At 38.4% G+C, this 26,776-nt stretch overlaps 1 protein-coding gene across 5 annotated transcripts in view; it reads left to right on the forward strand.

Moving 5' to 3' along the window:
* The window catches only part of LOC111154393 (discs large MAGUK scaffold protein 2), a 1,367,735-nt gene that overhangs the window by 1,334,052 nt on the left and 6,907 nt on the right, over nucleotides 1-26,776 (forward strand). For 2 of the 5 annotated variants that reach the window (XM_022513932.1, XM_022513930.1), the window contains 6 exons: nucleotides 7,591-7,690; nucleotides 11,766-11,807; nucleotides 19,291-19,341; nucleotides 20,323-20,424; nucleotides 22,696-22,868; nucleotides 24,940-25,049. In XM_022513932.1, the coding sequence (XP_022369640.1) occupies nucleotides 7,591-7,690; nucleotides 11,766-11,807; nucleotides 19,291-19,341; nucleotides 20,323-20,424; nucleotides 22,696-22,868; nucleotides 24,940-25,049 (578 nt within the window). Of the gene's footprint in view, nucleotides 1-7,590; nucleotides 7,691-8,539; nucleotides 8,586-11,765; nucleotides 11,808-19,290; nucleotides 19,342-20,322; nucleotides 20,425-22,695; nucleotides 22,869-24,939; nucleotides 25,050-26,776 lie in introns of all 5 variants that reach the window. The other 3 variants (XM_022513933.1, XM_022513934.1, XM_022513931.1) reach the window with 2 other exon arrangements.

The following is a 26,776-nucleotide window of genomic DNA, read 5'->3' on the forward strand; positions in this document are numbered from 1 at the left end:
TTAATTGGCGAAGTAGTTCAGTTCTTTTTATTGCTGAATAGCAATAACAATATATTGTATGTATCAGTATACCACAGCTTATGACTTCACCTGTTGATGGACATTAGGGTTGATTCTTGTTTGGGGTCATTGTTAATATTCTTGTACATGCCTTTTTGTGGCATGTGTTTTTCTCTTGAGTAAATATCTAAGGCTAAATTTCTGAATCATAGGTTAGCTATGTGATTAACTTTATAGGAAAGCGCCAAACTATTTTTCAAAGTGGCTATACCATTTTACATTCCCAACAATGATTTCTGTGAGAGTTCTCATTGCTTCACATCCTTACCGACACCTATCACGGTTGCCTTTTTAATTTTATCCACTCTAGTGGGTATCGCAATAGTATCTTGCTTTTGGCTTCAGTTTGCTTTTCTCTGATGATTAATGATATTTTTCATATGACTTTTGACCGTTTGTATATCTCACGTTAAGTATCCAATCAGGTCTTTTGCCCGTTTTTTATTGGATGGTTTTTCTTTTTATTGTTCAATTGTAGAAGTTTTTAAATATTCTAAATAAAAATCCTGTATCAAGCATATGTATTATATTGTTTTCTAGTTTGTGGATTGCGTTTTCACTTTCTTAATGACCTCTTTTGAAGAGCAAAATTTTTAACTATGATGAAATCCAATTTTCCAATTTTTTAACTTATCATTTGTTCTTTTATGTTCTTTCCGAGAAATATCTGCCTATTTTAGATTACAAATATACTCTATATTTTCTCCTAGAAATTTTATGGTTTAAGCTTTTAGAATTGGCTCTGCAATTCATCTCTAGAAAATTTTGGTGTATTGTACAAGTTATTATGAAAAATTTCAAACATAAAATATATGGAAGGAATATAATTATGAACTTTTGTACACATTACTCGGCTTCAACACCTATCAAATCTTGTCAGTCTTATTGTGCATATTCTCATATGTATGATGTATATATATGTATGAGATATATGAGGCATATTTGTAAAATTACAGTCTTTCTTTTGTTACCATCCAGAATTTAATCCAGGACCACACTTCCTTAATCTCCTTTGATCTAATATGGTTCCCTAGCTTTTTTGTTTTTCAAGGCATTGGCGTTTGAAGAGGATGTCTCTTAATTTTAGTTTTTCTGATTATTTCTTCATGGTTAGTTTCATCTAATACATTTTTGGCAGAAATACCGTATCAGCGATATTGTATACTTCTCAGTGCTTTCCATCAGGAGGCACATGGTGTCAGGTTATCCCACTGTTCGGTGATGCTAAGTTTGATCACTTGGTTAAGGTTTCCCTGCCAGATAACTCCACCAGAAAGGTGGCGTTACTCACCTTTTTAATAATTAAATAATATGAGAGGAGATAAATATCATGTTCCCCAACAAACTTTCAATCAGTAGTCTTAGCACCCACTGAGGATTCTTGCCTGAATTGATTATTACTATGGTAGCTAAAAAATGATTGATTTTCTGGCTTTACTACTCCTAGAGTTGTCATTCTGTTAAAACAAAGAACTTTCTCTTCCTTCTCATTTTTGATTACTTAATTTAGGTAATCTGCCTGGACTCATGAATTTCTTTTTTAATTCAGTGTGTTATACTCAGTTACTACCATTATTCATTTTCATATTCAAATTGTCTAGATTTGGCTGGTGTGATCTCTTTTAAACTGACTTTGGTGTCCTTTTGCTATGCCACCAATAGTTTTAGGTTTTTTAAGCTTTGCACTGTTTTTGTGTTTATGATTAGTACTTCCTACTTTCCAGACTCACATTGTACTTTCCCTGCTGATGGAATGAGCCATTTCTTAAAAAACACTAGTTCTTTTTTTTGCAGAAAATGGTATTTAGAAAACAAAATCTGAGCCACCAGGTATGCTTTTTGCTCCTGGGGTATCAGTACATCTAGGCTCCTTTAGTGAACACAGAGAGGAAATAAAGTTTTTCAGAAACCTTAACTTTATGTTGGATGCCTTTAATTACTATTCACCATCATAAGATTCTTCCTGTCCTTCCCCCATCCCACATTTGTAGCTCTCTCCTCTTTCACAGTGACAACCCCACTTCCCAGCAACATCCATGTGTTTACTCATTTGCTCATTACTCATATATCAAATGGTTTCAGAATTCAACTAACAATAAACCTGCTAAGTAAAGTTCAAGATTTCTGTATAATTCTATCTTTAGAATATATTCTGAGGGTAGTCATAGTATTATGTTCCTTTCATATTTTCTGAAGCAAATTGAGTGTGTCAGGTCATTTCAACTGTAACTATTTCAATGTGGCTCAACCACAATGCCCTTACCACAGGTAAAAATTAACAATTACTGAATTAACAAATATTCTGGGTTATTTTTCAGGTCTCAAATTGACTCATAAATACCATAAATGCTTTTTTGTCATTTTGTTTTGTTTTACAATTTATTTAAACCAGAAGTGAAATTTATTGTAATTGGTTGATCCATCCTAAATCTCTTCTGATTTTTATGTTTTCCCTCCATTCTTTTTTTGTTTTCTTTCAATTTTTATTTTTAAAAAACCAGGTCATTTGTCCTACAGTTTGCTCCAGATTTTCCTTAGAATATAATTTATCATGTTTCTCTATTTCTATAAATTCTTTGTTGGATGAAAGGTTTAATTATATTCAGATTCACTGGAGAAAAGGGTTTTGTTTTGTGTTCTTTTCTTTTGAAAATAGATGTTTACAGAACTACTCTATAGTAATATTTTATTCTCCCATCAGGAAGCATATATCATCTGATTGTCTTTTTTGTGTGTGTGATATTACCAGCTACTGGTGCTCAATGCCTAGATCCATTGATTCATTAGGGTTGCAAATGGAACCCTTTTTGAATTGGACGATGTTCTAGACACACATATGTATACACACATCCATATAGAGACATTTCTGGGAACAAATGTATCTCAAGCCAACTCTTGTCTTTCCTTTAACAATCTCTTTATTTCATTCTTACTTGTTCTTGACCCTCTCTTGTTATAAAAATCTCTTTTCTGTACAAAAACAAGATATGTATAATACAAAGTGATGGCCCAAATTTATAGTAACAACTTTCCAGGGGGAATACAATTATCTTAGAGGAGATGGGATATGAATAAATTAAGAGGAAAGAGGCATTTGTGAAAGATAAGGAGGCCACAAAAATTGTGTTATCTGGGCTCAGTACAAATTTAAATCTGAATTCTTCCCAGGGAATGTTCATATCACGAAGGTGACATTTTAGAGCTAGGAAACATTTGAGATTTAAAAATTTTGAACAGGAATATGGAGAAAGAGAAACTGAAACATACCCCTAGTTTTAAAGTTTTCTGCATGAAAAAGACAAAAATACATCAGTTCACTCATGTGTCTTTAAGAGCATGGGATTCAAGTGAAAGAAGCAGCAATTTGAGTTTTTTGTTTTGTTTCCTTTCTTTCTTCATGAAGCATGTATTATCTTAAGCCAATTCAGCAATGCCATTACAACTTAGGGTCAAGCTGAGCAGTTTCATGCCACTTGACCCAACAACTTAGAGATTTCTTGAGTGACAGTGATAATATGCTGACTCCTGGTATGGGTGTTCTAATGTCTGTCACAACATGAAAGGTATTCATTTAACAGAGGAACAGCAGAACCAGATAAACAAGGCATGTGTATCTGATTGATTGCAGGGGTTGGGGAGGGTGTTTTCAACTCATTCAATTCAAGATAAAAATTATTTGCTCCACGTAAAATGTAAAACATGCTGTGTTTGTTTCCTCCCATCCTATGGTGTAGGGGTTGGGGAGAGGTTCCTTTTTTTTAATAACTTTATTGAGATATAATTCACATAGTATACAATTCACTCACTTAAAGTGTACAATTCAGTGTTTTTTAGTATATTCATAGGGTTATGCAATCATCACCACAGTCTAATTTTAGAACATTTCATCTGCCCTAAAACTAACATCATACTCATCAGCTGTCACTTCCCACTCTCTGTATGCCCTATCCCCAACCCTAACCAACCACTAATCTACTTTGTCTCTTTAGGTTTCTGCCTCTCATGAACAATCACCGTTTCATTGCCATTCACAGCTTGTCCCACGGAAATTCTTTTTATCTTATTTTTTACATTATCAATAAGAATCGCATAGACCCCTCAAAAACACGAGTGGGTATCAAAAAAATTGTAACAGGATAACCCACAAAAACATTGTTGAATCCAATAACTTCTGATGGTCTAAATAAATAACTGCCAAACAGTGAAGCTGTAGGAATGATGACAGGTTACGGCATCATGAAAGTCAAGTGCTAATAATTTTAAATATAAATTTGAAACAGGCTTGGCTTGCAGAAGCTTTTCTTGCTCATAAGAGCAACATTATCTTCAACCAGTAATTACTAGTTTCATTCAAGTCCTGACTTCACCTCTCACCAACTATGTGACTCTGGACAAGGAACAGAAGATTTGTAACTTTGGTTTCCTCATCTGTAACGTGGGAATAATGATAATAACAACCTCCTGAAGTTAGTGTGGAGATTAGCACATGTACGGCTTTTAGCACCAAGCCTGGCACATAATAAGTGCTCCGTAAACAGTTGTTGCATCACTTTTGTTCATAAGAACTCAGTGATTCAGGTCAAATTCTAAAATGGAATCCTTACATATGCCAACTTGCCGCTTGCTACACGTGATTGGTATTTTCAAAGTCTCTATTCAGAGAAGTTTCCTGCCATGAGAGCATTAGATGGAGGTCCAAGTAAGACACAGCAGTGTAGAGGGAAAAAGTTGATCAAGTATGATTAACGGAGCTGTAAACCAGCCTTCAGTTGCTGGAGAGCCATGTGTTCTATAAATAGTAAAAGTGCTAATTTATTATTTTCACCTAACACTCATGTAACAGATTCTCCTTTTTTAAATAAAAAAAAAAAAATTACCAGCAACAGAAAGCTCATATAATGGTATTATACATGTCTAATAAAAAAATAAAGACTAGCGTTAGAGCATTATAAACCACCTATAACCTCTTACATTTGAGATGTTTAGCTAAGACCCATAATGTGTGACTTTTAAGTCTGTGAGTGTGAATGGAAGTTGTGATTTGGTTTTGTGCCCATGAATGTGAGGCCATTCAACCACCAATGATTCTATTACCTTCTCTTTCATTCCAATACAGAATGAGTTTGGAGAATAAGACTAATAAATTAGATAATTTTATTCTGAGCAATTATTATGTATTTTTCTGTTCTTTTAAAGATGTGATGCTAAATATTATTATATCCCAATCAGATGAGTCATGATACACAACATTTTCATACTGGGGAAATGTTAACACATTACAGTCCTTGCTTTGAAATGAAAAAAGAATTAATCACAGACAACACATATTCATTTTCCTTTGACCCCATGAGACAAGTTAAATGATGTGGTTTGCATGTGCCCCCATTTTGGCCCTTACACACCTCCACGCTGCCCATCTGTGTCTACATTTTAACCCCAGGCTTTCCTCCTTTGGGCACTGTTTTGTATTTGCATGAGAATTTGTAAATTTTTTTTTTTTGCATGACAAGTCATCCATGATGTTGAATTTAAATGTCTAACATATCTTGCAATACACATGTCATTAATTCTTACATAATTTTTTTCTTTTATTTTCAGTTACTGAAGTTTAAATATGCTTGAAAAGTAAAAGTAGCATGAAACTGGAGTGATGCAAGAATATTTAATATTCCTTTAATGACATCATTTTTTAGCTGGGAAAATTTGGGGGGCAGTTTCCAGCCTTGTCTCTGGACACAAATCCTCAATGACAAGTTCTGACAAAACTATATTGCACATAAGTGCTGTCAGCGGAGTCATAAATCCTACAGTAGTATTCCTTTTTACCCTGAGAATGTATATCTAATACTTGATGCGTTACATATAAAATATGTTTCCTAATTTCAAAAATTATTAAATATTTGACTTAATTACTTTTTTCTTCAAGCTTTCTTAATGGGACATAAAAATTAAGCTCCACTGATTTGGTGAAGTTCCTGGCACCCAAAAAAGTAATAAATTACTGAATGAGAGCACCAACATTTTAGCACTTTAATGTTTCCTACATAAACATGACTATCAAAATGGATATCTGATAGAAAGCACATGAGTATGCAAAGAAACTAAGTAACGTACACTATTTAGTCAAGCTTCAAAATCATAAGGCATGCCACTGATTCCCTCCAGTGGATAAAATACATACATCTGAACAAGGGCTTTTCCTTCCAAATAGTCACCATGCTGGCCTGACATTTATTCCTCCCAGTTGCCATTGCTAAAACTGTTTTGGAACACCCCTTGTCAAATTACCTTCAAAGTCTTTGGCACATTCATTTTAATACCTACATGGTAACAACTCTTGCTCTTTGGAGAGTGTCAGCGCCAGTCAAATAAGTATGGTAATCAAGCTGGTGAAATATTTTTTAAATGTTATGTGAATATGAAATTATTAAGACTTGCAGAGCCTATGGCTTATAAAATGACTGTGAATTCATTTCCCAAAGAAGAACCCCACAACATTTACACAACAGCAACAGAATGAATGAAATTTTCTTAAGGGGTCTTCTGGTCAAGCAAATGAATAAGTTCTAATATATGTCTTATATTACGTATATCTGTGTTACTTTTAATTAAGCCTCATTTAACCTAATGAAGTGGTTTACATTTTTAAGGACAGTCCTTCTTACAGTATTTTTTATCATGGCAGAATATAGGCAAGTAACCATTATTTCTCTCTTGCTTGAGTATCAAGTTAGTATCTCTTAATATCAGATTTGGGTTGACAGTGTCCCAGCTGTCACCAACTAGCCCTGTGCTATTAGCAAGGGACTCAACCTCTCTGTGCCTCTGGCCCTGTTTCCAAGATGAGGATGTGGGGCTCATGTGTCTTTAAAATCTCTTTTAAATGAATGATTTTTATAGATCTGTGTGTGATATTATAAATATCATATATCATAAACCTACACACTTCTCTGTGTGTTTTAAATTAAATCCAAGCCAAAGTAACTCACATTCAACTTACTAAAAATGACATCTGGGCACTGATGTGTCTAGTATCTCTAAGAAAGTCTTCCCTACCTGACGACAATGATGACGATAAAGATGACATTTGTATAGCATGTTATGTTGATCCTGCCTCACCTCAGTCTCACACCCTAAGAGTTGCTGTCATTATCCTCCATTATACAATGAAGAAGATACTGAGGGTCAGTGAGATTCAGTTACCTGTCTAAGGTGATGGACTAGCAAGTTGTAGAGCCAGGACAGAAGGTCTGGGTCTTCCACTTCCAAGTTAAGACCCCTTTCCTCCATCATCATTTACCTGCAACCAGTCTTTTCATTAAGAGGCATTTTTTTCCAAGAGGTCATCTTTCAGAATTTACACTCCTTGAAAATAAAATCTGCCTTCAGGGAGCCTCTGGTACCTCTTTAGACTATCCACTTGCGTCACTACAGCTCTCTCTGCTTTTACAAACTAGTTGTTTTGTCAGCATGAGTGTGACAACAATTAGACGTCCCCTGTTTTTGCCCCATGCCTTTTCTCCTTCACAGTCATTCAATGACAAGCGTAAAAAGAGCTTCATCTTTTCACGAAAATTCCCATTCTACAAGAACAAGGAGCAGAGTGAGCAGGAAACCAGTGATCCTGAACGTAAGTAGATTCTCGAAGAGAATGTCACATGCAACACAAGAGAAAAAATTCTTCACGGGCAACACGCATGATGTAGGCTCCCGCACGCCACACGCCTAGGCAAACAAACATGGTAGGCAGGCAGGTCAGGGCTTACTACTGTGACCAGTGTTTGGCGGTAGTCTGGATCCTACCCTTGATGTGGCTCTTCTTTGCAGGATGCACTGGAGAGGGACTTCAGGAAGCTGGGACTTTGCTTCCAGACAGCATTTTTCTGTGACCAGGACTGGGTCTGGTTTGCCTTTTCTGTCCTACCAGCTCTTGAGGGCTTGAGACAAATTCTTTTCTGAACAGAAATACTGAATTCCATTGCCACATGTATGTTTTTGAATTCTAGCTCATTGAGAGCAATTAAATTGTCTGCATTGATTACTAGCCCTGCGTCTACACCTTCCCTCCCAGCAAATATTAAATACTTACTGGGCAGTGAGCTTGCATTGGTGGATGCTAAATCGAAGAATTTGTCTTAAAACTTGGGAGTGGAGCATTGCTCTGAGTGGCACATTTCTGTGGCAATATTAACAGCGGGCAAAAATGGCATTTGGTGAATCTTCTTCTTTTCCTCTAACAGTCTTATGATTTTTTTTTTTTCCTTAAACTCACCATCTTTTGAGTTGCTTTACAAATCGTTGTGCCTCAGCCCAGGGAGTTTGGGTGAAAGTTGTTTCAAAAGAAGAAAGAGCGGGATCCAGATTGCTTAGGCAACATGGTCTGTCATGGTAGTATCCATTTCAACTCCACTGACTTCTTCCTTCCTCTTCCGTGGCTGTTCTTCCTCTCTCATTGCTCTCTCTGGGGACTTCCATGCAGGACATCCCCGGATTAGGTGACGACGGTTATGGAACAAAGACTCTGAGTAAGTTCCCAGGAATGGTCACTGTAACTTTTCTTTTCTTTTCCTTTCCTTTTGAGTTTGGCTTTTGTTCCTTTTCTTGAGGGCCTTTCACTCCTAGCATGCACAAGATACGAGTTTTATGTTATCTAGCTGTGAATGCTCCTACAGAGTAATTTCAACCGTTTTGTTCTGCATGTCAGCATTTAAAAGCCAAGTGTGTCAGGCACTGTAACTTCTGTTGCAGTTCACACCTTCCCTTTCTGACCACATGATGTGGCCAACATGGTCACGATGCCAACCACGACATCCCTTGCTCTTACAGCCTAACACCTCCCAGAGAGCAAGAAGCCATGTTGAAAGAAAGGGTGAGCTAAATGTTCTAGAACAAGAAAGCAGAAATGTACTTTACGTCCTTTCTTCTGCCTTGGTAGCCAGAAATATTTAATGACCTTGCAGACATCCGTAATTGGGTCGTAATTTGCTAGCAGTAAAGGAGCTATTTTATTGTCAAAGGGAACATGCCTTCTCAAAAAATAAACATTAAGCTATTTGATCTTCCATGGATAATTCTTTGTTATTAACTATGATTGATTTTTCTTTCTGACTTGCAGTGATCCTGCTTGAAACGTTTGTATGATAACGTTTTAGATATGTATTAATAAGTTTTTCTATCAGTCACTTATTGGCTACATTACATAATCAGGTCTTCATTTTGTAGTATAGACTATAGAATAAAGTATATTAAACCTTTAAATTTTCTAGTTATTAATGCCTTTAGTCTGTGTCTCGTTGCACTGAGCAATAAAAATTAATAATCCTATGTTAATATACTGTGCTATGATTTTTCTTTCTTTAACACTAACTCCACTGTATAGGCACCAATGAAATAAGAACAGTTTTGTGTCTTTTGCAACTGTATCACATGCTCATTTTCTTGTTTATTTTGTTTTGTTTTAATTTAACAGCTATGGGCAATATTTTTAGAAGCTGTTCATTTCATTTGTATAAAACAAAATAGCATTGAGCTGGACTTTGTTTTCAAGAGCTGTTACTTAACCCTGTGTAATGATATGCCTCATCCCTCAGAGTGTTATTTTGGACTTTTTTTAGATATAGATATAGAAAACAAAATCTGATTAAGAGTACTGATCTTTTTAAAGATGAAAACTTTATCTTTGAGTCTGTCTGTGGGATATGTCATGAAATTTTTCTTGAATTAGTGGCTGAAGTTCAAGTGTTGATTTCAGTATTATCTGGATGGCACCCAGTACCACCAGGTTCTAGATTTTCAATGGGGGCGGGGTGCGGAGGAGAAGCATTTTAATATATTGTGAATAAATGAACATCCCTGAAAAGTAGTTGCTATTAGAATATCAAAAATATGAGCGATGACCTTTTAAATCCAGAATGTGCAAATGTTTGTTTTGCTTTTTAAAAAATCGAACAGATTTCACTAGGTGAAGTTATTTGCCAATTAACGCTCTTGTCAACCATCATTTGGACTTTGGCTGGAACGTGTTCTCAATTTCTCTTTACCTACACAATGGAAAAATTCTGTGATACAATTTCTTGATACTAAGAGAGATTGGTTAAGTAAAACATGCATAGATAGTGTAGCTTTATTCTCAGTTATTTTAAAAGTGAAACAAACAAAAAAATAAACGACAATGGCAGGGACGACAACAACAGCAAACCCTGTCACCTCCAATTCACGGTACTTAGGATAATCATGTATATGAAGATACACCTTTGTTGGGTGTGTACCTTGACTTTTTTTCAACAACAAAATAAATGAGCCCTGTGTCATTCATACTTCTTTCCCTAGTGCCCCTCTGCACTTGTAAAATGCGTGCCTAAATTAGCAACACAAAGAGAAATGATTAGTGTGATTTTAGCCCGTGTTTTGACTTTCATTCTCTAAAACTAATCCTTCCAGGATGCATTAACTCTGTGAGAATCCTTCCACAATGTATACGTGTATCCCATCATCACATTGTTCACTTTAAAAGTATTTTAATTTGTCAATTACACTTCAGTAAAGCTTAAAAAAAAAGACTAATCCATCCAATTGGTGGCAATCTGAAATACATTTTAAAGTACTTTTTTTTATTAGAGAATTGTATCCTATATTCTTTTGCTTTTTCTAAAAATGAACAACAGTTGCCACTTTTTAAAAGCCTGGTTATTGCTAACAAGCTTCAGAAATCAGTCATATATTCTTCATTTAATTAACCTGATAGACAAAGGACTTGATACGATAATGAATGTATCTTCTATAACTTAATACAGGGTACAAATGAAATGACTTTTGGAAATGAAAGCTCTAATTCCGGCATATACATTGCTGTTATGTTAGCCAAACTGTGTTTTTATGAAAAAAAAATTTTGAAATATCACCATAACCAGCAAGTTATTCAACATGAATTAAAAGCATACTTCATGCCAGGACCTGTGCTTGGTATTGGACCACTTATCACCTGCCTATTTCATTCCTCTAGAACCTAATAGCTATCCAAGCAAGAATCTTAAAATAAGATCCGGAAAATACTGAACTAATTCATAAACCATTTTTCAGCAACTCATTTCTTCCTTCAAAATTTTCTCCTCATTCACTGAAGCAGGAAAAATCTTCCAACTGTCCCTTTTTATCCTGAGAATTCGTTTAAGAAATATTTACATAGAAATAAATTTCACTGGGGCCCAGGGACTACCTGGCAATCTGAAATGCAGTGTTCCCCCCGAATCCCTAAAGGCTAACACAGAGAAACAAAAAGCTTGTAATCCAACAGTGGCTACACACCAGAAGCTTCTGACCTTAGCGTCAGGAAACATCCAGCTGAGACAGATGGACCTTTGTCACATGAAACTGGAAAACCAGGCCCATGTGAATGGAGCAAAGTATGCGGGGAAAGAAAAGTGCTTAGATTGACGTTCTGTATTTTTTTTTTTTTTTTTTGCAATTAAAGGTACTTTCCTGTTTGCTAAAAAGAAGACCCAACAATCAAGTAGTAGCTTCCTATAATGTGGAGATAAAGTTTTCATCTTTTGTACCGTATCTGAGTTTTCTTAATGCCACCTCTTCCGCAGCCTTTCCCGTGCCTCCCGCTTACACTTGTAGTAGCCTTGCATGAGTGTTATTCTTTTACGTTGGCTGCTCTCCAGTGCTTGGTATTTCTTTAATTTGCTGTGCTGTTCTTGCAGAACATGTCTCTTCTAATGCCAGCGATAGCGAAAGTAGCTACCGTAAGTTACTGCTTTGGTTTGTGGTTCTTTTCTTTGCGATTGCTCCATTGCCTGTGGTGGTCATTGCCCGTTTTTGCTCTGGTTGTGTTTTAATTGCTGCCCTTGATCATCCTCATCCAAAGCAAATGGCTTGACATGAAATCGTCGTGTGATGTGGAAAGATACAAAAGACACTAGGGCCATCTGTGGACTCCTCTGTGCTGAGTGCAAGCAGTAGCCGGCTTGCTGGTAACCAGAAACAGTTTCCGCTTCAGCTGGCTCTAGCCTGGTGATGCGGTTCTCCCAGAGAAGGTGGGGGGAAGGCTCAGCCTGGCAGACTTGGACATTCTACCCCCTACAGTAATTAAAACTTCCTGCAGGGTGGTGGAAAAGTCATCATGGTTTTCTTTTCCTTCTCATTTTGCCTTTTTCTTTCTGTTGCCATCTTCCCTTTCCAAGAGAAATCTTGCAAAATTACTGTGTTCCTTTTAAATGGAGTGTGAACTTTTAGATCTCTTCTCTCCTTGGTTAATATTCGAAGGCAGATACTATGATATATCTAACTTTATATTTCTCATGGTTGGGAAGTGATGAAAAAGTTTCATCCTCTAATGGTGAAGGAACTCACTTTTTTTTTTTTGTGGGGGGGGTAGTGAATAAATCTTAGATCAGAAAGCTTAACTTTCTGAAAAGGTAGGTAACTAAAAATTGTTCCTGGTCTTTATCTTTGTTTGGTCACCTCAAGCCATTTGCTTAGTATATAAAAATGTTCACCAAACACCAAGCACATCCCTTTGATGCATTCATATGGTTTCTTACCACCTACTTACTGGGTTTGGGTGACTATCATAGGTACATATTACCACGGGGATCCTTACAACTTTTGTAATAGTTATTTGTCCTCCTTAGTGAAATGGGTTACTCAAAAAGTGATTACTGAGGATATTAGAAAAGTACAGGCCCAATACAATTGACCTACAGCCACCATGCCAGAAATTGGTTGGGATTTTTGTCTCCCCTCAAGCAACGTATTAATTAAAAAGAGTTTCTGTTTTTGCTCTCCCATGACAGCATGGTACTTTATAAAACCATGCCTTTTTTGTGGTGGAGTGCCAACTGGTACTTTTGGAATATGACAAATTCATGTGGATTTTGAGAAAGGCTTCATAGATTCAGATTGGTAGCAAATAGAAAAAAGAACAAAAAAAGAAAGGTGGCAGAGAGAGGTAGGGGCCGGAGGAGGAAGACAAAACATAGTACAGAATGAAATGGAAAAAAAAAAATGTAATGAGATATCCTCAATAAGTCAAATAATATGAGAGAACCACCTAATTTTCTTCCTCAAAAGACTGACAAGTCTTGGTGACAGGAATCAGGGGGTTCTTTTTCTCAGCATGACCCTTGACATTTTTGCATTCTTCCAACTCTTATAATTTCATGATTATCGCAACTTGGCAAAACATTTGCCTCCCCCTTCCCTTCATTTAATTTTAAAACAAAGAGATACCAGGCTAAGAAGAAGTGACCAAAGATTGCCTTCCTGATACCTGAGGTACCTCAACTTAATATAAGGAAAAAAAATAACTTTTTGAGTTTTGTGGGACCAATAACCCTAGTTTCTTTGATATGCAGGTCTAAGTATTGTACTTCTATCGTGCAGACAGAAGTATAGAAAGGGGAAACATCATACCTTGTTCTTTCAATTCTTTTCATGAAAAGTATATACAAGAACTACCTTTTCCTTTGGAAATCCTTTTCTCTTTCATGGGTAGGAATGTTCTTCCCAGAATCATTAAGTTAGAAAAACTGGGCCAAAGCTTTCAGCTGTGTACAGGGTTTTTGGTAGTGATGTTCTAGGATGACATCAATAACTCTTCATTATCAAATAGTGGGTACACACAAATACTTACTGAGTGAAAAAAGGAACACTTGCAAGCCCCTTGAATTATCTATGAGAAGAGAGAAGAATTGGAACTGGACTCCATGATATTACAAGCGCAAATGTGGAGTCCAATAATCAGCATTGGTTTGGGTCTTATCTGAGGTTACCGATCACCACACAGATTGCTTGCTTTACAAATGAATGAAAGTAAGAACAGCCTTTGTCATAGCTTAGAGGAAAAAAATATTTCTCTCCCCAGGATGGAAATAAAAGGAATTAAAGAGGAATATTTCTTTATTCATTCAGCATGCACCATATATCATGCTCTCTTCAAAGGCACCATGAGACCCAGTATGAACCTCAACCAACTCTAGAACTCAGCACACACAGTGGGGAGAGGTATCGATAAACAGCAGCAACAACAAAAATGTGCAACATGTAGCAGTTTCTAAAAAAAAAGTCTGGTTCAAGATGAGTAGGGGCTTCAGAGATGATTTCAGAGAGGAAGTGCCCTTTGAGCTGAGCTTCTTTGAGGGGCATGCCAGCTCAGTAGGTTAAGGAAGGAACTTTCCAGGCAGGCCCAGAGACTTGGAACAGATGTGGTTTCCAGAAAATTGCCATTTTGAAATCAACACGGGCTGCAGTTTTCTACTGAATTTCTGGGTTTTGCTGTAATTATAACAAACTTTTATGTTTTGTGGATAGCAGTATAAACAAAGACTAAAAAGACCTTTTCCACTGATGTCCAGGTGTTTTTTGTTTTTTTTGTTTTGTTTTTTTGTTTTTTGTTTTTTTTTTACTCTTAGAACCATTCCATGTCCACTGTGGAACACAGTGCTTTAAAAAATGTTCAGTGGTTAGGAGCAAAGTCCCAGAGCACTATGTCTCGTAGCTCCAGAGGCACAATTCACACTGCACCTTGGAAATATGCGTTGTGACAACCCTAACTGAAAGCCTCATCCATTACCTGAGATACACATACACACACACACACACACACACACACACACACACTTACACAAACGTCAGTTTCTAATAAACAGCCCCGACCTTTCCTGCGCCATCTCAGGATTATAAAATAGAATTTTTCAAAGTCCGGCTATATCAAGCACTAGCTAAACTGCAATTAATTACAGCGCACATTGTATAATTATGTGAAATACCCCCTCACAACCATCTTAATTAAGGACTAATTGCAGATTTCTGTCTGTCAACAAAATCGTACAGTACAGGCTTGTACTTGTGGCTGTTTTAATATCCTGGCTTTCAGATGCCCTTGTATTAGGACACAGTAATAGACCATATAGGTATAACGGAGACTGCAAATGTCTGCAGCAGAGACCTGCCTTCCTCAAAGCTCACAAAGTTCTTTACATCACGATGGGGACTGGGGAACTGCTGATTATCTCCATAACCTATTGGTGTTCATCAGTTACGTAAGAGTTTCAAAACATGGACCTTGAAGGAGCGATCTGAGTGGAACTAAATGCTGATCAGAGGAGACATAATACTTTTCCATTGGGATTTGTCAAAGTTACGCCCGTATTCTTCTCTTTTCTCTGCTGTCTTCAATTATGGCCCTTGTATTTCCTCTAGTTGCCTTTATAAGGCAGTTTCTCATTATCTATTTTCCCTTATTTGATTTCTGCAACAAAACTGAGATATATCTCAGGTTAACACTCCCTTTTACGGATGAGGAAGCTAAAGCTTTAAGAGACTGCATGGTAGAGGGGCATTCTGGAAGACCAGCCGAGATATTCTGCTTCTGAATTCCTTACACTGTCCCTCTTCCAGACAGTTTGTAATGCCAGCTGCCTCCTGCTTTACCCAGTACATTTCAACTATTCCATACTACCTATCAAATTAATACAAGCAGAAACCTTTATATAGCATTAACTGTGCGCTAAGCCTGGCTTTAAGAGTTCTATGTACAGTAACGGATTTAATCTTCTGAACGTCCTGTGGAGACACTGAAACACTAATTCAGTATGCGACCTTGAAGAAATCACTCATCATCTTTGAACCTCAGTTCTCTCCTTTGTAAATTGAGCAGCTTGAGTCAGAGCACAGATGGCAAGCAGATTTGAACCAAGATCCCGGCTTTGACCAATGGGTGATAGCTGCCAGAAGAATTGTACTGAAAAGTATCGAGGCCAGATCGAGGCCCAGTGGTAATGTGGGCAGTGACCAATCTGTGGTGCCCCCCAATGGCATGGAATGGGGCAGGGACACCATGTGCCACGCACTCGCCATCTAGGAACCCTGTGAGCTCCAAAGCTAACATTCCTTGCCTCTAAGAAACTAATTTCTTCTTAAGAATCATCCCAAGCAGGCACTGAACACTACATGTTGAATATTAAATGTACTGCCCTTCCGTCCTCTCTCTTTTCTAGTTTCCAAAAATTCCTAAAGAACACCAAGTTGCTTTTCTCCATCATCTGGGCATGTGAGGGTCTCCCTCCGTGTCCCTCCTCTTGTGACTTGCTTCCAGTTCAGACCCAGAGGGTCTCGTGGACACTGTGGGCAGACGCCTCCGCTGACTGTCCCACCGCTGCAGCTGTCTGCGCCCGGCTCTGTGCTGCTCTCCCACGGCCAGCCGGGCCCTTGCCAGAACAAGACCAAGTAATAGTTTGTACCTATTTGTCAGCTGTTATTTCTAAGTGCCAACACCTCTTGAGCAAAAAATAGGAAAACTACTAAGGATGACTCTGTATGGAGATGACACAGCGGCATTTAAAAAAAAAAAAAAACAGCTGGTGTTTACAGATGGAGCCTCTTCTGGCCTCCCAGTGACTCTCCCACCCATTCTTTGTACATGGGTAAGGTTTGCCCCTCCATCGCAGTCCCATCAGAAAATTCTCCATCTCTTGCCATGCACTCAATGAGGAGTCCAAAAAGATGTGGTTTTACATCTCGACTCCCACTACTTCCTGACTGAAAACAACAAGCCCCATTAACACCTTTGAGCCTCAGCTCCTTCATCTGTAAAGTGGGGATCATCAGAGCATCTACCTCAACAGAAATAACTACGAAAAAAACAGCAATGGTTGTGAAAGCCCTTTACGGCCATACAGACGTGAAATTATCTTACATTCATTGCTGTGGCTTTTTTTCCCCTCCTCCTCTTAGTCTCCTTCCCATTACCCATAGGGTTTTTCATTCCCGAACATGAAAGGAAAAATTGGTTTAACGTGCTGAGATCACAGTTGTGACATCATCCCATCCACCACAGCTCCCCCGCAGGTCAGCTACTCCTAACCCTGTACATGACTGTCACAGGGTCTTTAGAAGTGGGATGGGCCTTGACGTAAGGATGCCACCACTGCCATCTGCCAGCCTTCCCGCTCTGAACAAGAACCAGGGCCTTTTGTAAGTTAGAAAGTAAAGCCAAAAGCAACAGATAAACAGAAGAACTACAGGACTCTCCAACAAAGTTAACCAAAGCTGTGTTGCTTTGTCCTAGTTTTCTGAATCACGAATGAAACATACCGTCACCAAATATTTTATTTAAGGCTTGCCTTTAGAATAGCCCATCAGAATGATTTGTAAGGACATTGGGAAGATTCCTATGGGAACATGACGTGTTATATTTATTTAGAGAAAACCACACTTCCCAGAGTGAAAGCATACAGACAGGAACACAAAGGAAAACCTATCTTTGGCCTCATTACTCATCCCATTTCCTACCACTAAAATCAGAATGTAAATTCATTGACATTTTTCTCTGGGTTGAGCCCTGGGGACGCCATGGTAAATGAAAGCCAGTCCTCGCCTTTATGGGGTTCCCAGTCTAGTAGAGAGGCATAAGTATCTCCTGATGTTTGAAAGCTTTGTTATCCTGTGCTCAGAAGTCCCCTCTCACATATTAGTCAGTCCATAAAGCTCTCCCCATGAAGTTGCAGTCAAACACTTCAGTACTCACTGGCCATGTTTCTAGCCCTAAAGCTATGCTTTGTCCCCTGGCATTTTTACACTTACCTTCTGAGCTCCTATGACCTCTACATATCTCAGGCTTTAGATAACTGTGGATCTCAGCAGTCAATCACCTTCATTATTTTTTGGCCTAGACTAACTTTCAGCTGTTTAGTTTATTAAAAGGGAATCATATTTTCCCAAATTTAAAAAAAAATTGTGACTCTGACTCCTCACATACCACACCCCAGATGTAGAAAAGTCCCTGAACATTCTTGGAGGAGCCATGAGTAGATGTCACTGAAAAGGACCATCAAGGCTTGTTCTCCACGCCATAAGGAAGTAGCTTAGCTAGCAGTGCCATTCTCAGAGTAAGCCTGCCTAAGGGTGAGGAGAGATGTGACTTGGGCCTGGGGCCATTTCTCATGCTCAAAAAAGTAAGACACTCTCACCCTGCCCCATGCCAGCTCCCTGGGTGCAGGGAAGACATCTGTACTCCAGAGCTTTAGCCACATATTGCCTGTTTCCCCAAACTGGTTGTCATTATCAAAACTCTCTGTAATATTAACTCCTTTGATGAAATTAACTCACCTTTCATGGTGCTGTCTGTTAAAGGAGGAGCACATTGGCAGATGGAATGTGTTTCAAGGGGGACGAGCAGATAAAGCAATGAGTTGTGTTGTCCGTTGGTGGTTTCAGGAAGTACTACCTCCTATGGCACTCCTCTGTAGAACAGCATACAGGAAGTCCTTTCCAATATCCCTAAACTAGTACCCTACTAAAACACAGTCAGTGCTGGGTCTAATGCAAAGAAAGGAGTAGATCCTCTGGGTTCACAGCTGATCTTGGCTAATCCTGGGCCCAGTTTATTAACTGGGTAACACAGATGTTTGAAAAAATAATTGCCTAAAGCCAATTGACTTGCCATGGTAATCGATTGACTTGAGGCCCCTGCGAATCAGAAGGCTTGTAGTAAATGTCACTGGAGGGCCTGACACTTATACTACATTATCTTCCTCAGTTCTCTTTCCAAAGGTGAGAGGCTAGAGGTAGTAGCCATTCTGACCAGTGATTTAAGGTCCTCCTCAAATTTTTTATCTTCTGGAACCGACCCAGCATTTTCCTGATGAATTAACAGTAGAATAAAATCTTCAGTGTCCTGAGGTTTATACTGATGGAGTTCTTGTCACATAAATGAACCAAGCAGACACTTGCTTTTGGCCAATATGCTTCTTTGGGAAATAAAGTAGAAGATGAAATAAAAGGTCCAGAAATTCTGATAATGTAGCAGCAAACTACTGGATGAGCTTGAATTAAATGGTTTCGTTTTAAGTGTAAGTAATAGGAGCTCTACTCCTCAGTGTCACACAGAAGGCAGTGTCAGACAGAGCTCCACTCCTCAGTGTCAGCTCCACTCCTCAGTGTCAGACAGAAGGCAGACAGAAGTCATAGGTCACTGCTCTGGTGAACTGCAGGTGGCTAGTCTCTATCATGACTGATAGTTATAACCTTCAAGAACCTGATATTATCATAGTGCTGGAGTTTTATGAGGCTGGAGGGATTTTTTGGAATGGCTCCAGGAGAGCAAGCAAGGAAAATGAACCCTAAACTGTGTCTGTTTCCTGTGTTTCGGAGCAGGGCTTGTGGCTGGGATCTGTGGGATATGACTGGTTGTTAGTTCACTGTAATTTTCCTTTCTTCTCTTCTCAGGAGGGCAAGAAGACTTCATTCTTTCTTATGAGCCTGTCACAAGGCAGGAAAGTAAGTTTCCCAGCATGTTCTGGTTCCTGATTTCTAGGCCATATCAGGTGACACCATCAGAGGAGCCGAAGAGTGAAGGATTAAGGAGGATGAGCTGTGCTTAATATCCAACTGTCCCCAGCCCAGATTGTGCTCTCTCTTTGGCACGAACAGCTTCCCTGCTAACCAGGGACAGGGGCAGCTCCCAGGAGGAAGAGGCAGTCCTCCAGATTAGTGGTCCTGAGTGGAAGGAGCACCTTAGAATCACTAAACAGCTCCACCTACAGGACAAATGGATAAAATCTCCTGGGAGACTGAAGTCTCAGCTCAGTATTGAGAAAGGCTTTCTAGCGGACCTGTCCTAAGATACAAGCTATCCTCTGGGCGGCTCCATTTCTTTTTCTGGGAAGCCTTTATACAGAGGCTAATGGCTATGGACAAGGATACTGCAGAGAAAATTCAAGAGTTGGAGGAGGAATGGTACCAAATGGACTTTAGAGTTCCTTCTACCTTCGTGTTACAAAGGAATTGGGAAAACTCTAGCAGAGCTATAATAGGGAGCATTTTGAGCTGAGGAAAACAATTATAAAAACATAAGGTGTCATTATGCTAACAATTACTTCTTAAAGTCATTATCTAAACAATGGCCAGAGAGCTACTTTGGAATCTTTTTGCTCCCACGCAATTGACTAAATTCAGTAGTTGTTTTGACATTGTGTAGGCATAACTTAAGAGTAAGCAAAACCCCTCCGAACATTTCTTTTCATTGACAGATACTGCAGTTGCTTTTCCCTATTGCTAAATTCCAGAAAGTAGGCACAGCCAGCATACTGAGTGTTAAACACCAATTTCTCCTGCCAGGCTGTTCGGGCAACTTACACAATGATGTAAAGCCCTCAGCGGTTCTGTTTGGTAATTTCACCTTAAGACTCACCTGGGCAGAGCAGTTGTGCGGTCCTGTCCACGTCTTTCCCCCTCATTTGCATCTTCTCCTCTCTGCAGTAAACTATACCCGGCCAGTGATTATCCTGGGCCCCATGAAGGATCGGATCAATGATGACTTGATATCTGAATTCCCCGACAAGTTTGGCTCCTGTGTGCCTCGTAAGTATCGTTTCTCTTTTCGCTGCAAGAAAGGCTCTCCTCCTTTGAGACAATAAAGTGTAATTCTGTTCCTCAATGGTGTCTTCAGTGATTCAAATACTATCAGTTACCTATTATCTGAACATCTTTTTTTTTAATCTAAGCATCTTAATTTTCTCTGCTTAACACTTTTCATCAGTGCTGTTGCGTATTCCCTATTTAGTGAGTATAATACGTCCTCCAAACTGCCTGTGATCCCCCAGAAGGCAGGATGACTCTTTTCATCCTGTAACTCCCATGGCCTTTAAAAGAGCATAGAATTATTGATAGGCATTATAATGTTCTTATAAACTGATAGAAATCTCACTGAAGCTTCTTCTCCCATAGAATAAGAGAGATCAGAGACAAAGCCATGTATTAAAATCATCTCAGGTTGGCTTAGGGCCATGTGTCAATCCCAAAACAAAACAGCCTTTTCCATGGCTGATAACAGTGCTAGAATATGAGAGGATGAAGACAATAAGTCGTGTAAAACTTTCATCTACCCTCTAGGCCATCACAGATTTTAATCTGAGTTCTTGCCCTGATGGAGGATCACGGGTCTCCTGGTCCCACTAAGTGTAGCCCCCTAAGAGTCTGTCTGCTCTGCCTGCCCTGCATACCGCACCTTCCCATTCACCCCTACTCCCATGACGTCACAGAAAAGTATGGAGAGGCCTTCTGTTCTGTGTGTGTGTGTGTGTGTGTGTGTGTGTGTGTGTGTTCAAACAGACCCCCCCCCGCAAAGGAATTTCAATTTATTAGATAACTGAGCTCTTAAACCTATCCCAACAAATATTTCTTCCTCTCTGTACATCTTTGAAGCTTCATGCTTTGAAGTGTCTCGTACATTTCAGCACTATAGATGTCATCCAGAATAACTAAGAATAGTGGGAATCTCTTGGAACTAGGATGATTGCTGTATCTCAAGAAATTGCTCCCAGCAAGGACTCTGGGAAGAGATCCTGCCAAAGAGCCTATCTTGAGAAAGAGACCAGACAGAAATGATCAGGTCAAACCCTACTCCATTCATAGCAGCCTCCTGTGCATCCCTCCACCTTAGAAAGAAAAAGCCCAGACAGTCCTTAATGACCACTCCCACTTTCCCCTCCACCTGGCACTTTTTCTTTTGTTTTAATTATTAGCACTGTTTTATGATGCTCAATATATGTTCATTGTACAAAACCTAGAAAATGCAAAAAAAAAGTTAAGCAAGAAAAATAAAAATATACAGACTTTCAGAGTATCCAGAGATAACACCATTGTTAATATTTTCATAGATTTTCGCCTTTTTCTTCTTTCTATGCATGCATTCTCTCCTCTGATTGGGTACATATTAGATATATACGGTTTCTTTGGCTTAACATTATTTAAAGTTTTATGTAAATATTTTAAGTGATTATTATGTCATAATCATTCCTCATTTATGGGTATTTGGGTTGTCTCTCCTTTTCACTCTTATGAATTATAATTAAAGTATAATTATAATTATGTGATAGTTATTTATAATTTATAAATTAATATATTGAACATCTTTAAGGATAAAACTTTATCTGAAGCTTTGATAATTTTTTAAGATAGATTCCTAGGAAGAAAATAGCTGAGTCAAAGATTGAAAATAGTTGAACATCTTTTATTTATACTGATAGGTTTGTTTTCCCTTTTCTTCCTACTAAGAACTTCAGTTACCTCTAACCATGATTAGAGTTAATGACTTTATGATCTCCTATTATATCTTTCAAATCCCTAAATATATTTTTATTGTTTGTCCAGTTTTTCTCTCCTGGATATATGACAAATTTTCCTGCTTTTTTGCTTGTCCCATAATTTTTTATGGTGAGACTACATTTTTGAGAGTCTGGATTCGGTTATCTTTCTTTGTAGAATATTGTGTTTTTGTTCTGGCTGTTAATAACTTACTGGCAAATCACCTTCTTCAGTTCTAGACCCTCCACTTGGAAATGGAGGTGGAGTGATTGGAGAGTTCCCCTTGTGTGCATCTCCAGTCTCAAGGTCACAGCCCTGTGCTGTCTGTCTTGCCTACCTTCTGATGCCCGACAGTAGCTACTCCATTCACTTTGTCTAGTTTTGTAGTTGCTTACAATGGGAGGCTAACTAGTACCCGTCATTACGTCAGGGTCCTCCATATTACATATTTTGTATATCTATGTTGAGGGTATGGTGAAGAGAAGAGGTATAAATGCTGTTTATGAATATAAATTACCTTAATTTTATTATTTTTGTTTTATAAAGATACTACGAGGCCAAAGCGTGACTATGAGGTAGATGGCAGAGACTACCACTTTGTCATTTCCAGAGAACAAATGGAGAAAGATATCCAAGAGCACAAGTTTATAGAAGCTGGCCAGTACAATGACAACTTATATGGAACCAGTGTGCAGTCTGTGAGATTCGTAGCAGAAAGGGTATGTCCGCCAATCATCTTACACCTCCCTTAAAGAAGGCTCCCGGGTGGCAAACTGCATCTTTGGTCATTACTCTTCCCTAATTGCAGTTGTAAATTTTGATTAAATATTCCTTTTAAGACCTCTAAGCGGAGAATGACTTTAGAGCAAGGTCATTAATCTTTGTTCTAATCTCAATAAGGTATGCTGACTGACTTGTGGGGAGGAGGGGGTTATAAACCTAAAGGCAAATAACAACTTGAAGTTTATGGAGATTCACTTTGTCCTTGACGTACTTATCTTTGGCCCCAGTAAACAACATTGAATGTGTTAAGGAAGCTTTAGTACTCTTGGTTGTTTAAATCAGGGTCCTCAATTCTTTTTGTCAGCAGGAGTTTCATTTCATTTCCCTGAAAACTTGGGGCCCTCAGGACCCTCCTGGGGGAGGGGTAAGTAGATGAAGAGGGCTAGGGCCTAGCTTCCAGCTGGCAGAAATTCCAACTGAGAGGAGGTGTGAATACCACCATTCCCTTCCCATTGTTAATTTCAAGGCCTTGCAAGGGAAGGGAATGTTCAAGAGAGAACAGGATAGGAAGACACTTGAGTGTGGCTCTAAGATCTGCTTATAGAGAGATCCTAATCCCCTGTCAACACAGATGATCAGTTTCATGAGAGAAAAGCGTTAAGAGCCAATCCTGTTTGTTATATAATTAATATTTGTTGGGTTGATTTTATGTAATTTGACATAGCCTTTTCATATACTGGTAAAAAATTAAACAAGAAATTTTAAGGGCTATCTGAGAATACAGTAAACTACATCTCTTCCTTTCTCTCAAAAGTTGGGTTTTTTAAGCTCTATCATGTTGTTTCTAATCAGATTCCTGAATGCATTTGTCTATTCTCCCCTTTGAACGTGTAAATATGACTTCTTTTAACTTGAAATGTTCTGGCCAGTGAATAATTGAACAGCATTTAGACATGTTGTTTAGCTGTTGCATTTCACAGAGAGCAAACTTGGAATTTATTGCTTAAGTGATACAGGGTTTGAACCATCTTAGTATATTTCTCCTATAAGAGCTCAAGTATTCACTAGTCTCTTTGTCTTCACATGAGTATTCATAGAAAGTTTTTAATCCCCTACTGTTGATTTAGGATTGTTCCTACCTGCACAATATCCTTTTTCTCTTCTTTTTTTAAAGTTCTTTGGGCCGCAGGGTAAGGAGGCCATTTCTCTCCAGGAGTTAGAATATGATGTTTGCCAAATGTATCTACTTTTCCCAAAATACTTTATAAAGCAACTCCTTGCTCTGAGCACGCATTGCAGTGGAACCCCAGTTAAATGAGGCAGGCGTGCTACCTGCAATAGGGTTTTCATGTAACAAACAAGAAATTTAAGGATGTAATAGTGAAGGTAACTCTTTGTGTCCGTCCTCAGCTGTACTAGACTGAGCATACCCAGGCAGGATACAAGAAGCGCTCAGCAAATATATGTGGGATTGTTCCAAATTCACATGCTTACTATTCCTCCAGATTTAACATCGGTCAGGATAAGAGAATGAGGTATCTACTTATTCCAGCCAACAGTTCTGTCAGTGCTCAAGACTTGACTTTGAGTTTTCCTGGCACTGAGACTTTGAGCAAGTTACTTATTGTTTCTAAGCTTTAGTCGTATCTTCTGTAAAATGTGGCTGGTAATACCTCCCTCATAGATTTGGGGATTTCTTGTTGATGGTTATCTTGATGGTTTATGAGAACTTCATGAGTGGACACAATCACATTACATAAGGCTACATACCTTCTTTTTGCAAAAGATCAGGTATTTATCTAAGAATCTTAAGCTGAGGTGACACCTGTGAAATCTCTATGGCCATGGCAGGCACTTCGTAAGGGACTTGTAGAAGCATTCAGTGAGGACCCTGAATATCAGCCTTTATTTATGCTTTGCAAAGATCTTTTCTCAGCCTTTAGAGATTCAGTATCCCTTACATTCCTTGAAAACATACTCACTTTTTGTTTTGTTGTTGGTTTATTTTGGTTGGATTATTATCCCTCTTTCTGGATTAACTCCATATTTTTCTTCTCTTTCTACCAGGGCAAACACTGTATACTTGACGTGTCAGGAAATGCTATCAAACGGTTACAAGTTGCCCAGCTCTATCCCATTGCCATCTTCATTAAGCCCAAATCTCTGGAACCTTTGATGTAAGTGGAGGGCACGGGAGACCATCACCTGCCGCCTGTTCCATGCGACACAGCAGATTGCTGACAGCTCTTGGTCATAAGTGCTTAGAAGTCAGAAGTGCTATCGTTGATTTTTTTTAAAGCAGTTCCGTTTTGAAAAAAATATGTGGAAGTGTTTTTGAACCACTAGAGGCATAATGTCAGTATTCCCCTAATATGTCTTCACTAATGTTTCTTTATTTTAATATTCATTTCACAAGTTGGTGTGTGTGTGTGTGATATTTCTTTTGTTTCATTTTGTTGTTATGAAGGTAAGTTGGTTTGTTTTGGCTTTCAAATGGTAGGAAGCAATCATCTTTGCTTGTCTCTTTCTTCTGAAAGCAGTTCATTAGTAAATCTTTTTAAACATGTGGGTTTTTCTAGAGGGAGAAGACAATGTTTTAGACTCTTTCTATTGATATTTCATTTAGTTCTAGCATAGAATTCTTCTGTTCCTTAATGAAAACCTTCTGTATGTAGACCACTATCCTTAAAAAGGGAGTTTTCTTAGTGACACAACAGGAACACATTTATAACTTAAACCAATAGCTCCATACTTGTTCACATTTATGAATAAGGCAAAAATGTGTGACTCAGATTTTTTGTGTGTGGTTTTTATTTTTCAGAGGACTGGCAAAAAGCTTTCTTTAAAAGCCACTAAATAAATTGGGCAAATATTCCCAGATAGACTAGAAAGTAACATATTTTCAGTGGCGATTTGTTAGAAATTGTTGGCACTGCTTTCTAGACAACTCCCATACAAATGTGAGGCTGCCGTAGCCAGAAAGCAGGGACTTGAAAATTGGTTGGGCTAGGTTTGGTTTTTCCCTTTCCTTTTCCCTTTTGCTTCTTCTGATCAGTTAATGTCACCTCAGACAAGTTGCTTGACCTCTCTGAGATGTAGTTCCTCTCCTGTAAACTAGGCACATTAATAATACGTACCTCACAACTGGTATAAAGGTTAAACATGAACATGAATACGAAGCCCTCCATAGGGTCTTTAGCATATAGTAAGCACTCCATAAACAGTAGCTGCTCTGTGAAATTTTCAAGTTACTTCATTGTAAAAAGAATAAAACTATTTTGTCATTGTAAAACACATAAACTACCTTTCCAAGAAGTCACAAGAGATAATGCTGGTGTGTGTGTTGGCAAGAGCTTTGCTCACATTTGGGCCTCGAGATCTTAGAGTGTTTGACAGGATTCAGAAGTGAGCCACAGAGTCCTAGAAAACAGTGCACGTGGAAAAAACAAAAAAACAAAAAAAAACAAAAAAAAGGAAATTATTTAGTCCCAGAGGTGAAACAATTACTTGCAGAAGGTATCAGCCAACTGTTCCACATCTCATCCCAGAGTAAAGAAACAGCAAACTACAGCAGCTGCAACTACAGCCTAAGAGAATTAAGTTAAATCCACTTTCTCTGGGGAAGTTGCCAGAGAGATGTCTTAAAAGCAGAATACGTTCCCATAAATAAAAGATGGACAAAGGTTCTTACCACGGGTCACGGACAGTACCTTCTGCCCTGAGAATTTAGGTGTTAACTTATAACGTCCAGAGCTTTGCCCAGAATTGGCACATGGAAAAATATGTGTTGATGTTAAAATACTGGTTCTGGGTAGTATTATGCCTGATAGCACTCTTGAAATCTCTCCTCATCTAGGATACAATAATTTAAGCAACCACACATTTCATTATGTGAAAGTGATTT

The sequence above is a fragment of the Enhydra lutris genome, unplaced genomic scaffold, assembly GCF_002288905.1.
Source record: "Enhydra lutris kenyoni isolate GAN:26980312 unplaced genomic scaffold, ASM228890v2 scaffoldscaffold37, whole genome shotgun sequence".
NCBI lineage: Eukaryota > Metazoa > Chordata > Mammalia > Carnivora > Mustelidae > Enhydra > Enhydra lutris.